At 48.4% G+C, this 12,374-nt stretch overlaps 3 protein-coding genes and 1 pseudogene across 5 annotated transcripts in view; 1 reads left to right on the top strand and 3 right to left on the bottom strand.

Moving 5' to 3' along the window:
* Nucleotides 1-2,145, bottom strand: part of LOC9648317 — a 4,037-nt pseudogene extending 1,892 nt beyond the window's left edge. Inside the window, exons 1-13 of the transcript XR_002993770.1 lie at nucleotides 2,039-2,145; nucleotides 1,719-1,990; nucleotides 1,601-1,645; nucleotides 1,507-1,545; nucleotides 1,185-1,355; nucleotides 953-1,105; nucleotides 858-893; nucleotides 755-798; nucleotides 605-695; nucleotides 509-550; nucleotides 349-457; nucleotides 169-283; nucleotides 51-107 (exon numbers count right to left, since the gene is read on the bottom strand). The product of XR_002993770.1 is annotated as an uncharacterized aarF domain-containing protein kinase At1g71810, chloroplastic (transcript). The remainder of the gene's footprint in view (nucleotides 1-50; nucleotides 108-168; nucleotides 284-348; nucleotides 458-508; nucleotides 551-604; nucleotides 696-754; nucleotides 799-857; nucleotides 894-952; nucleotides 1,106-1,184; nucleotides 1,356-1,506; nucleotides 1,546-1,600; nucleotides 1,646-1,718; nucleotides 1,991-2,038) is intronic.
* A 403-nt stretch (nucleotides 2,146-2,548) lies between these two features.
* On the bottom strand, nucleotides 2,549-7,040 carry LOC112350474 (protein SMAX1-LIKE 2-like). The gene is made up of 3 exons (XM_024686732.1): nucleotides 5,355-7,040; nucleotides 4,363-4,624; nucleotides 2,549-4,304 (listed from the first exon to the last, which is right to left on the bottom strand). Exons 1-3 carry the CDS (start codon nucleotides 6,461-6,463, stop codon nucleotides 2,637-2,639), a joined length of 3,039 nt encoding a protein of 1,012 aa, XP_024542500.1. The 5' UTR covers nucleotides 6,464-7,040; the 3' UTR covers nucleotides 2,549-2,636.
* Nucleotides 7,041-9,408: 2,368 nt separating this feature from the next.
* LOC9648156 (E3 ubiquitin-protein ligase RNFT1) lies at nucleotides 9,409-11,564 on the top strand. Of its 2 annotated transcripts, XM_024686734.1 has the most exons (8): nucleotides 9,409-10,151; nucleotides 10,229-10,397; nucleotides 10,457-10,545; nucleotides 10,626-10,790; nucleotides 10,854-10,931; nucleotides 11,016-11,119; nucleotides 11,202-11,308; nucleotides 11,362-11,564. In XM_024686734.1, exons 1-7 carry the CDS (start codon nucleotides 9,495-9,497, stop codon nucleotides 11,305-11,307), a joined length of 1,368 nt encoding a protein of 455 aa, XP_024542502.1. In that variant the 5' UTR covers nucleotides 9,409-9,494; the 3' UTR covers nucleotide 11,308; nucleotides 11,362-11,564. The 2 variants fall into 2 exon arrangements, with proteins under 2 accessions (XP_024542502.1, XP_002981742.2); XM_002981696.2 differs by having other exon boundaries at nucleotides 11,202-11,536.
* Nucleotides 11,379-12,245, bottom strand: LOC9648155. Its single transcript, XM_002981611.2, has 5 exons — nucleotides 11,940-12,245; nucleotides 11,820-11,879; nucleotides 11,649-11,714; nucleotides 11,532-11,597; nucleotides 11,379-11,478 (listed from the first exon to the last, which is right to left on the bottom strand). The coding sequence occupies exons 1-5, from the start codon at nucleotides 12,243-12,245 to the stop codon at nucleotides 11,398-11,400; spliced, it is 579 nt and encodes a 192-aa protein (XP_002981657.1). The 3' UTR covers nucleotides 11,379-11,397.
* Between the last annotated feature and the right edge of the window lie 129 nt (nucleotides 12,246-12,374).

Here is a 12,374-nt window from a genome sequence, read left to right as displayed (position 1 = left end):
TAAGAAAATAAAAACTGAAAAGAAATATCCTGAAAAAAAAAAAGAAACGTGACTCACCTGTAAGTGCACGGCTCACTTCCGCTGATGGAGCTGTGGGAGGAAGAAATCTAAACACGAAACACGAACACTTAAGTTGGTTTTTGCCAGGTAATTACTTTCTAAACATACCCGAGATTAACGATATCTCCTGCCAGTGCATCAAACTCCCGATTTACAAGGTGCAAAGAGGCCTCAACTATAGCATCTCTAAAATTTTGCTTGATTTCACCCATCATCCCAAAGTCTGCCTAGCGAAAAAATACACAGATGAAAGAATTTTTCCGAGTAAATGTGAATGAAAGTACGTACCAATATAAGCTAGTTTACCATCAGTCGTACACAAAAGGTTGCCCGGATGAGGATCAGCGTGGTAAAAACCTGTTTCTAAAATTTGTGACAATGAACAATACGTTCCAATCTGTGCCAAAACCTGAGTCATAAGAAAGCTCTAAAACAAAAAGCTTTCTACCTCTACGAGTCGAAGATCTTTGGCTTCTGATAACTTCTGTCCCTACACAGGCACCAAAACAATAGCTAACGATATAAACTTTAAGCGTTAGCATACCTCAACCCATTCCATGATCAACACTCGCTGGCTGGAGAGTTCCTTGTACATCTTCGGGATTGTAAGATCGGGGATATCTCCAAACAAACGCCTGCCAACACACAAAAGTTACACGGAAGTTCGAAAAGAAAAATTCAAGGGAGAATTCACCTGAATCTCTCTCCATTTCGTGCTTCAGCTTCATAGTCCATTTCCTTCGAAAAAAACACACAAAAAAAAGCAAGTAAAGCGTGAAACAATGCAATGAACTCACTCTAAAGAGACTACTGGCCCATTCGTCTACAACAGCCTGCAAGGCAAGAAAACGAAGAACGGGATCAAGACAAGAATCACAATACTATCAAGTACCTGCAAATCTGTGTTAAATCTTCCAACAATTCTAGCATAGCCAGCCAGAATTCTAAGTATATAAATGTCCAAAGATATGGTTGCTTTCACCCCTGGCCTTTGCACCTTGACAGCAACAGTGTCACCACTTGGTCGAAGTCGAGCTTGATAAACCTGCGAGTTTTTTCCAGAGTAAAACGTTTAAAACCACGCGGAAGAGAAAATAAGATGTAGTAAAAGTATATCTTCTTGCCTGGCCAAGGGATGCTGCTGCAACAGGCGCGGGAGTGATTTCCGAGAACAAGACATCAACTGGAACACCAAGCTCCGACTCGATGATGCTCAAAGCGGCTTTGGTGGAGAATGGTGCGATTTGGTCTTGAAGGAGAGAAAGCTCGGCGATGTACGCTGGTGGAATTAAATCCTGACGACCTCCTCATGAAAAGAGAAAACAGAAAAACAAAAACAAAAACAGACCAAAACGGAAAAAAAATAAAAATAAAAAGTAAAAAGCGAGAGCTGTAAGTTTTGACAACGATGACTTAGTGAGAGTTTTTGAGCTTTGAGAAGCTTACTGGACGTGAAGACACTGCTTGTGCGATCTTTACAAAAGCCTGAGAGTTTAAGTAACGTTACAAATGGCATATAGAGGAAAAAACGAAAGCTTACCGGCCCAAGCTCTACTAGTGCCTCCCGAAACTCAGCAGCGCGTTTCTAAGAAAATAAAAAGTAGTTTTAAACATTATAAAAAAACAAATCGATAAAAAAGAAGAAAAGAAAGCAATACCTTGAAGAGAGCATCAGACCGGCCAAGTAACGAATCAAAGTACCGAATTCCAAGCCAGCCTCCAACTTTGAAAGAGATTTGCAGCAATCGACGCATCAAAAGAAGAGGGCGATTCTTGAAAGCTCTCGAGATTTGATCTGGATCATACTCTTTAAACTCGGTCTCGTCGTTGGACACATCAGAAATATAGCCCGAGTACTTGGAGAACTTATCTTCTTCCCAGCCCGGCTGCAAAGTGTCAAGCTTGGAAACATTCGTCCACACTCTTCTTCCTATTCACAATCATTGGGAAAGCTTCCCGCTGTGATATATGATCATACCTCGCTTGGCTCGCATTGGCTTGACGAATCGTTCGTGCCCAAGTGCTTGAAAAGCCGCCATTCCTCCGCTTGCAAGCGCCATAGCCGAGGACACGCAACTTAGACCACACACGCAAGGTTTCTATTAAATGAAATATTCAAGGAAACTATAGTTAAAATTAGAAAGGTGATAGATCCTATAAACCGGTAAGAATCTAGCAGTAAAAAGACAACGAAATTGATTAACTACGAAGAGACAAAATTGAGGCACTTATAAAAAATAAAAAATGAAAAGAGAAAAAAGAGAGAGAGAAAAACAAAGAAAAAGCAGATACATTATGTTGAAGAAAGTATCTATGAGCATCAGACTAGCCAAAAGTCTTTTGAAATTAAAATTAAATTAAGTCCAAAATAAAAAGTGATTTGCAAAAATCCACGGGATTTGTTCATTTTGATGTTGGAAAACTTGTTTCTTCTGAGCTTTAAATTTGTCTAAACACAATCCCGAATAAAGCCGTTACTAACCTGATGTTCAAGGAATTTATCAATTTCTAAAATATTAAATTAGATCAATTGTCGAGATAAAGGTTAAAAGGTAACTAAAGAATGACAAGCTTCGTCAAGCTTCCAAGCTCTCACAAACTTGTCCTAGCAAGCTCCGGTTCTTCCCGGCTATGGCTTCTCCTTGTTCCACCAAAACCTCCCCAGCGACAATCCTCACAGTTCCACTCCTCCTCTTCACCACCCCCTCGATCCACTGCTCCATCCACCTCTCAAACCTCCGGCTCCCATCCATCTCCTCCCACACAAACCCCATCATCATCTCCACCACCCTCACGTCCACCTTCACGCAAACTCCGTAGCTCCCAGCCATCCTCTCCAATCTCTCCATCACAATCTCTCCCGTGGACTCCACCTCAAACTCCCGGAAGCAAACCACCTCATCAAAGTGACCACCACCATCTTCACACTCCAAGGAGGAACACCCGAGTCCCAAGTTTAAGTCTAGTCCAGCCACCTTGCTCCTCCTAGTTCCACTCGGATCGAGCAAGCACGCCAGCTTCTCCCCCCATCTCACTCGCGACTTTCTCTTCTCGCCAACGATGGCAGCTTCTCCATCGCCAACCAAAACTGTCTCCTCCTCGCCACTTTGCTTGAACTGGATTACTGAAACCATGCTGTTCTTCGTTTCATCCACCTCGATCTCGCTGCTAGTAGCAGCAACTTCTTGCTCGTCCACCACCACTCGGATCTCCCGCGGCTCAACACCTTCGAGCCTCTCTTCTAGGCCCGATCTCACCTCCTCTCCCGCGCTCGTCGCCACCAAAGTCACCGTGTTTCCAAAGCTCACTTCTCTCCCGCTCGAGTGCTGGATCTTCCCTCGCTCGATGCAGCCGAGCACCGCCGCCTTGACACCAGCGTCCGCCTTGTCAAACTCCTCGAGCAAGAACACCGAGAATGGATTGAGCTTCACCGCGTCGGCTATCCTGTCCGTGACTGTCCGACCCCGGCTGCTCAAGCCATCCTGCTGCTCGGCCTTGGACTCCCACGCACTCTTGCGGCTCCTCCTCCTCCGCGGATTCAAGCTTATCAAAACCAGCCTGCCATCGTTGTAGACCTCCGCAAGAGCCTTCGCCATCTTTCTCTTTCCCATCACGTCCGGCCCCGTGAGCAGCAGCCATGTATCGCCTTTCACGTTGGATCCTCGCTTCCGGTCCCCGGCTCTACACTGGGAAACCGTGGAAGCGATCTTACCAGCAGCGTCACTTTGCCACGGGACTCTCTCGCAGAGTTTCTTGTGTAGGCTCTTGAAAGACACCGCTGCGTCGATTTCAACACTCCTGATCTTGGACGCCTCTACCGAGCTCTGCTTGCACCCGCTTGTGTCCTGGAGCCTCTCGTGGTGAGACTCGAGAAGAACGCTCGATGTGCCAAGCGCTAGTTCAGTCGTGACTTTGGAAGCTTTGGTGATGTTCTTGGCTGGCTTGTCAACCGAGCTGCCGAGTCCGAGAGACAAAGCCGGACCGCTTGAGTCCCTCAATTCGGTAACTGTCGAGAGCGATAGCCAGTTGGAGGACGTCGCTTTGGCACTGGCGAGGCATGGCTTGGAACTCAAGTCGAGGCCCCTGGAAGCTTGCTGGATCTTCCCGTTTGGACTCGAAGTCTGGCTCGAGGAAGAGTTGCTGTCGATCAAGTTTGGCAACGATGGCAGACAGCTCTTGGAATGCATAAGTTGGCAGTATCGGCTCCACTTCTTTCGGAGCTCTCGCGTGAGTTGCGTGGGTTCCTGCGTTTCCAAGAGGAACACCAAGTTAGCCAAGAACTTTTCATGGCTAGTTTACTACCTGTGGTGTGATCGGCTTGGAGGTGATTGTGTGATTGTTTCTCGTCATCCAAAGCGGAAGGCCTTCGACTCCGGAGCTCGACTGCACAGACTCCGTCTTGGATTGACGCTCCTGGAGCAGCACAAGGCTCTCGTGCTCGAGCTTGGCAGTGCACTCGACGCAGCAGCGTACATCCTCGAAGTTATGGTGCTCGTCTGGTAGCTTGAACAGCATCTTTGGGAAGCGGGGAAAGGACTGTTCGTGTTTCTCGACGAGTGAAAACCTGCGAAAAGTTTGTCTCCAATTGTCAGAGTAGTGATCAACCAGCAAAGCTCATGCCAGACAACATTCACGAGAAAAAGCCAAATAAGATAAAAAGAAAAAGAACGAACTCGAAGGTTGACACACGGAACAGGAAAAATGCCCAATGGAAAACATAAAAAAAATAAAAACAAAAGCACGCAAACACGGAGGAACACAAAGTTGACAAATGTAGCACTCAAAAACAATATGAAAAAATTGGTGAAAAAGCAGAAACACATGCCAAATCAAAGCGGAAAAGATATATCCAAGCAAACCATGGCAAAACGAAGAAGAAGAAAAAAGCTATATCCAATAAAACCATGGCAAAACAAAGAAGAAGAAGCTATGGAAAAACAAAGAAGAACATCCAATAAAACCATGGAAAAACAAAGAAGATGAAGCAGCTATGGAAAACAAAGAAGAAGAAGCTACATCCAATGAAACCATGAAGAAGAAGCTATGGAAAATCAAAGAAGAAGAAGCTATATCCAATAAAACCATGGCAAAAGAAGAGGAAGAAGCTATGGAACAACAAAAAAAGAAAAGAAGAAGAAAATTCTATGGCAAATCAAAGAAAGAAGCTATGGCAAAACAAAGAAGAAGATCAAGTAGCTATGGTGGCAAAACATAGAAGAAGCTATGGAAATCCAAACAAGATGAAGACCATGAAAGAAAAAGCTAGTCTCTATCAAAGAAAAGCTAAACTTTACCTTGGACGTATAGATGGAATGGAGTTCGTGGAGATGGGCAATGGCTGGAATCCCAGCCCACTCTCCATCGCTGGATACTGCGCTAGAAACCTCATGTAGCACTGGCTACTCGCGGTAGCGATCAACCAGAGCTTACTCTCGGCCCTGTCCAGGATCTTCGCGAGATCGCCCATCACCGCATTCGCCATAGCCGACACCTCCACGCACCACGCCAAGCTCCCCAGCACCGCCACCACTCGCCCACACTCCTCCACCGCCCCCGAGATCTCCACCAGCGAGCGCTGAGTCGCGTCCTTGGAGAACCCAAATCCGCGCTCCACGAACAGGATCCTCGCGTCGCGCAGCTCGCGATCGCCCTCGATCCGCGAGACGAGCTCCTTGAGCACCGAATTCGCGGCTCCATCGTCGCCCAGGAGCACTGGATTGCGCTTGCGCCGCCTGGAGAGCGTAGCGATGGCGGCGTCGGTCTCCCTGGAGCTGGAGCTGGGCTTCTCGATCGAGCACGGCCCAAGGCCAGTACGGAAGGTCTCGCCAATTTCGGCCAGGGGTGGTACGGGCTGGTGGCGATGGAGCGCCGCCTCGAGGCTGTTCTTCGCGCGAGTGCTCGAGAATCCGGCCTCGCGCATCACCCGGCTCACGCTCGGATCGTCTAGAATCGAGATGACGAGCTGCTCCATCTCCACTTTCACGGCTAGCAGCGGCACTTGCTGCTGCTCGGGGCATCCGCGGCGCTGGTGCGCTTGCGCGCGCTTGAGCGCCGCCACCAGCGCGTTGGACAGCGTCGCGATCGATTGTCCGCCGCTGGAGGAGAGATTGCCGCTGTCCGCCGAGGAGGAATTCTGGGCGTTGGCCGCGGGCAATCGCTCCAGCGCGACATTGAAGCACAGCTCCAGCGCCCGGCAATGCAGTGGATGCGGCGCCTGGCGGTGCGATTGGATGCAAGCGTGCTGGAGCATTCCGGCCGGGGACGCGATGAGGCTGGCCGCGACGTGGAGTGGAGTGACCTGGGAGTGGCCGCGGCGCTGGGCATCGCCGATCGCGCGCTTGAGCACCGCCGCTGCGTCGGATGTGAGCGTCTGCTGCACCGTCGCGATCCCAGCTCCTCTCATATCTCCTCCCCGAGATCGAATTCCTCCCTCCCTCGACTCCTCTCTCTCTCTCTCACTCTCTCTCTCTTGTTCTTGCAAGAACAGTTAACTATTCAAATCGGCGGTTCATGCGCTGCGATGGCTCGCCTTTCCAATTCTCTGCGATCCACGCCTTTTCTAGCGCAGCAATCCAGCGCTCTTCCGGCTCGACGCTACTTTTCTTCGAGCGCGACGCTTGGCGCGCCATAGGAAACCATCGACATCTTCGTCCCGGGCGCCAAGTGGAATCCCTGACTCCAATGCGCGCCCAAAGCCCGCCTGACGCTATCGATCCCTTGTGTGCTCGCGCGCTCACGATCTAGCGCTGTGGCGTCTGGCCAATTTCTAGAGATCCATTGCTAGAGCAACAGGACAAACGCGGCATCATCATCGCAAGCTCCGGCGTCTTCTTTCCGCGCGAATTGCAGCATCATCTACTCCAGCTAGCGGCCGCTGCCAAGGATTCTACGCCCCAGCCGCGCGCATTGACAATCCCGAAATTCCCCTTTTTCCCCTCGCTCTCACTCACTCGCGCGCTTGGCAAGAGAACAAAACACTCTTTGAGAGACCACGAAAATTCAAGGGAGCCATGGGGCCGGCCGTACCCCTTCTTTCCCCCTTCCGTACCGGTCAACAGTCGAGCGCTGGGAGTTCCGCCACGGAATGTCCGAATCGATGGACGACAAGGGCCGCGGGGCTTCGGAATGATCCAACGGAGGGCCACCGCGGACCACAGGCCTCTTTGACTGGACCTTTCGCTTTCTTTTCCCCCCCCCAGTTGGACGGTCCAGGAGGCGCCACCTGGACGGCTGCCAAGCGTCGCCCTCCATCTATAACTTCTCCTCGCGAGAAGGCTTTTTGGTTCCTCTCATTCTTTCTGGCTGTCGGTGTGTTGGGCTGTTTTTTTCGCAGTTCCCTTTCTTTTTTCGTTTGGCCGAGCAAATAATGCCCTAAAGGTAGCTCCATCATTGTAAAAAGCCCTGCCAATTATCGAATCAAATTATTACGCTAAATCCGTTTTGTGAATTTATCGAAAAACAAACTCCGCCCTCGTGAAATACACCCAATGCGTTATTAAAGCATATAAATGATTGTTTTTATTCGAAAAGAAGCCAAGGCTTTTGTAAAAGGTCGTGGGGCTTCTTTCCCTTTCACTTTCCTCTGAAAGCCTTTTACCTTTACCCAATGCTTTGACACGTCGGCGGGGGGTGTGCGCCAGAGTGGCCGCCACGCGGCCACTGACGTGGCAGGGCATATTCTCTGGTGACAGAAAATAAACTTTTAGGTCAGGCTTGTCGCTCTCGCTTGTAGTGTTTTGCAGGAAGGTGGGTTCATCATGGCACCATTCAACCTCAACCTCAACACTGGGCCAAAGGCTGCAACCACGTCCCTCTCCCGGCTTTTTCCACAAAGAGAGAAAAAAGGAATTTTTCGAGAGACGCGCAGAAAGAAAATTTTAATAAAAAAGGTTTCACACTGACCAAAGAGATAGAAAAGCCTGCCATGAAAATGTGTTGTTAGATCTTGTTTCTGTGCTGTTCAAGGCTGTATTGGATTGCGCCCTGCTCTCGCTCTGTTGCATTGCACACGTTGAGTGTAGCCAAAGATCATCCAGGGAAATAGACCTCCTGGAATTATTTTATTTCTAGAAATAATTTCTGGGAATTAGTAAAGTATGGCTGGCGCGATCTATCTCGCCCTCAAGACTCCGAATACTGTCACCGTGCCTGCTTGGAAAGCAAAGTTTTATCATATATGCGATCACTTGCTATTTCTATAAAGTTTTCACATTATTACTTGGTTTCTCTATTATTGCGCTCTGGTCTGTGGATTTCATCATGAGGGCTCAGGACAATTCTACGTTTTTTAAAGTATTTTTGAGTATTTCTACATAAGATATACGTAAAATATATTGGTATAGTATCTAACAGGGCTGATTCCCTCCTGGCGCACCAGAGCCGTCTAAACAAACAAATGCAGACAGTGCACCGTCGATTCGGCTCCCGCCCAAAAGTTCCAACAGAGAACTTTTGAGTATTAAGTTGCAAGGAAAAAGATTCCGGCATATCCGCCCCATTTGTTGTCTCTTCTTCCTCTCTCCATGCAGCCTTTTGGTGCGCGAATGAGACCTGTGTGATAGCTCAAACGCCCTTTCTTTTTTTTTTCTCTCAAAGTGCGCTGGCATTGCGATAGGGAGATTGATATTTTCTCCACGACACCTTTTTGATAGATGTATTTGGCTATGGTTAGAAAAGAGTTTGATTTTTCTAGAGTCAAGGTCGAGACGAATCTAGATCGAGCACAATAAACGCCTTGGAGAGAATTCGAATGGAAAGACTACACGGAGAAAGGTGGCGAGAGAAAGGTGGTGGCCAGGTGTGGTCCACAAGTCACAAGCGGCCACCAGACCGCGTGTCCTTGTGTACGTCCGTGGCCGCAATTTTCAAAGCCTTTGAAAAGCTTCCAAATCGGCCGAGATGAATGCCCCGCGCCCCTTTCTTTTCTGGGCGCAAAAGCAGCGAATCTTTGGGCCTTGAAATCGATCGATCCACGGAGATTCCCTGCTTTTGGTGTTTTTTGTATTATAGACCAGCCTTTTAGCTTTGCAGCGCAAGAAAGAAAATAAATTCATATAAAAAAAACTCGGGATTTTTTCTTCTCTAGAAAACAAGAGGAGAAAAGGCGTTTCCACACAAAACACTATAATTCGAGAGATGCTATTGCCACTGAGATCTGGACAAGAAAGCTGTGGAGAAAACCTTTTGAAACAAAGGTACCCTGGGACTGGAAAAAAGGATTTGACGTTTAAAGGGCTACAATGGAATGCATTGGAATACGTACTTCTATCAAAGATTCGCCTTTAAAGTCCTAAAGGTGGTGCCTCAATGGAAGGATATGCCTTTTACAAGAACAGGATTGCCCTAAAATCTAGTGACCTAAAATCACCAAGCCCTAGAACGCAGGCGATGCGCGCTAGAATGTGGAGGTAGGGCTCGATCGATCGCGGTCTCGCATGGATCTAGGTATGGACGCTCACCGGAGCAGCAGCGCCGTGGCCAGCGCCAGCGGCGCCAGCAGCTATGGCGCGCAATTCCTCTTCAACCTCAACCTCTTCCCGCGATCGCTGTCGACCGTGCTCGAGGTCTCCGGATTGATCCCTGGCAGGTCTCACTCCTCCTCGCAGCTAGAATCCGGGAGCTTAGTCCGCAGTAGTGGCAGCAGCGATAGATTAGTCGGCGGTGGGGGTGGTGGTGGCAGCGGCGAGGTAGCGATTAGAATTATCGGCGAGGACGAGGAGATTAGAATAGCGCCGAGCTCTTCCTCTTCTTCTTCCTCTTCTAGAGGATTGAGTGGAGAGAATGGCTCGAGTACTTCGTTAGCGATAGGTGGTGGTGATGAGGAGCTGGGAGGTTCTCCACGATTCAACGTTGGTGGAGAGGTTGCCGGTGGTGATCCTAGTTCCAGGGAGGCGCCCGCTGCGACGACTACCACTACGCAAAGATATGACTTCCAGCCACTTGCGAGATGGTTGGAAAACGTATTGCCTTTTACGGTCCTTTTGCTCTTCGTTTTCATTCGTCAACATCTGGAAGGTATAGCGGTCACGGTTGGTCTCACTGCCGTGATGATCAGAGCGAATGTTGTTCTTCGCAGGCAAACAGCACTGAAGGTACAAGAGATTGATATCTTGCCTCGCAATCGGAGCCTAATGGCTTTTCATTTTCGTTTTTCTTCTTTGTTGCACAGGGTGAACGGAAGAAACTTATGACAGCGGCTGTGGGCATCGTGTTGGTATGTCATATAGTTCTAGTGTATTCGTGGTATACTAGCGAGGCCATTTGGAAGCCATTGCTGCTGCTTCCGCCGCGGAAGATTCCAAAGTTTTGGGAGGCCATTTTCACAATCGTGGTGAATGGTATGTTTCGAGCTGGCTTAGATTTCTTTCTTTTCTCACTGTCCTCCCTCCGCTCGCAGATGTAATGGTGCGGCAGGCGGGAATGGCTGTCAAGTGCGTGCTTCTTTTGACATGTAAGAGCACCAGGGGGCGTCATTTTCGCAAACAGGTTGGATAGCTATCCCACTTCCATGCAGCTTTTTTTTTTTTTCGACCTTTTCTAATCTCAAGGTCTGTCAATTCTTCCAGGGCCAACTCCTAACAGCGGTGGAGTATCTTTTGCTCCTGGTCCGAGCTTTGATACCCGGACCAGTTTGGTACCGGTTCTTTCTCAACAAAGAGTACGGCAACGTGTTCTCCTCGCTGACAACGGGTCTATACCTCACTTTCAAGTTAACTTCAGTGTTCTCGAAGGTAAAATGACTTGAGATTTGGGATTGTCTCTTTCGTCGGCTGAAGGCTCGTGCGTGGTTCCAGGTACGAGAGTTTATCGGGGCAGTGGGTCTTGTCACTCGTTGCGAAGTACAATACGGGAGCGCTGCCAGTTCGGATGAGGTTTGTCTTTTGTATCTTCTACGAACGACACTCTGGAAAAAGGCCTTCACGCGTGGTATCTTTTTTGTTTTCTTTGATCGGCAGGTCCTTGCAGCCGGGGACATGTGTGCGATTTGCCAGGAGAAGATGCATTCCCCGATATCTCTCCGGTGCAAGCATATATTTTGCGAGGACTGCGTTTCGGAATGGTAAGGGCTGGGCTTTTGTTTTTTTCTTGCTCGTTTGAATCGTTATGTGACAGAACTGAGGCTCTTTTGTTTGATGTTACAGGTTTGAAAGAGAGAGAACTTGCCCCCTGTGCCGAGCAGTGGTCAAGTTTGCAAACTTTCGATCATTTGCGGATGGCAGAACCAGCCTCCTCCCTCAAATTTTCTAATGTATGTAAATATCAAATCATATTTTCTAATTGTGCACGCTACTGTCGTGGCAGCAAATCCAAAATTCTGATTGGGGGCTTTGGCACGAATCAAACGAGCTTTAGCATTGAGACTGGGATCAAACACAAGCCTCGCTCTTGTAAATTGCGTTGCCATTTAGATTCGAATATCTACGAGACGAGTGAACAAATCTTTAGTAAAGGTTTGCAATTGATTTGTTTACCTGGATTTTCCTCTGCAGGAAATGTACATATTCGATCGCTTTGTCCAACATTTCTTCGTCGTGAAACTAAACAAGAGAGATTTTTTGGCTGTGAGATTTTTTTTTGATCTCGTCTACCTTGTTTCCATCTGGTATCAATCGCCGAAGAACACAAAGTTGACTTTCAATGGCCTCGAAAGCTCCCTAAAGTTTTTTTGAGACACGAAAAAAACGAAAGAAATGGAAGTGAGGACCAAACGAGATAAAACAATGGTTCTTCCATCTTGAAACCACAAAGGAATAGCTTACATTGTCAATCTCTGATTCGTTGTCTTCATTAAATAATGACTTGAGTATGTTTTCTCCAGCCTGTGATGAAGCAAATAAATGCCAGAAAAACGAGGAAAAAAAAAAGTAACTTGCTCTTACTTGTTCTTGCGATCGATGATCCGTGACTGGCCCCGAGGAGGCGTCTGAGAGCACCGAGAGCGTGGAATCCTGGCGAGCGAGCGATCTCTTTCGCGGCCTTCGAGCTTGTGGTTCTTGGACTCGAGGAGACAATGACAATGGCTGCTGATCCAAGTAAGTCGTCCACCCCGACTCCTCCGCCTCCTCACCGCCATTGCTCCGCTCCTCCTCCGCCGCCACCACCACCACCGAGCCTCTGGATTTCTCCTCCACCACCGTGCTCTGCAAAGATTCGCGCGATTGCATCCTCCGCCGCTTGCATCCCATGGGAATTGGAGAGGAAGTAGAGTGGAATGGAGAGAGAGATAACGTTCTCTCCAAAAAGAGGAGAGAAAAAGAGAGAAGAGAATGGAAATATGATACGAAGATATCAGCCAAATGTGGAGCTGCCCTCGC

Source organism: Selaginella moellendorffii, unplaced genomic scaffold, assembly GCF_000143415.4.
Source record: "Selaginella moellendorffii unplaced genomic scaffold, v1.0 SELMOscaffold_50, whole genome shotgun sequence".
In the NCBI taxonomy this organism is placed as follows: Eukaryota; Viridiplantae; Streptophyta; class Lycopodiopsida; order Selaginellales; family Selaginellaceae; genus Selaginella; species Selaginella moellendorffii.
The sequence above is the reverse complement of the archived record's forward strand: the minus strand, read 5'-3'. Positions and strand labels throughout refer to the sequence as shown.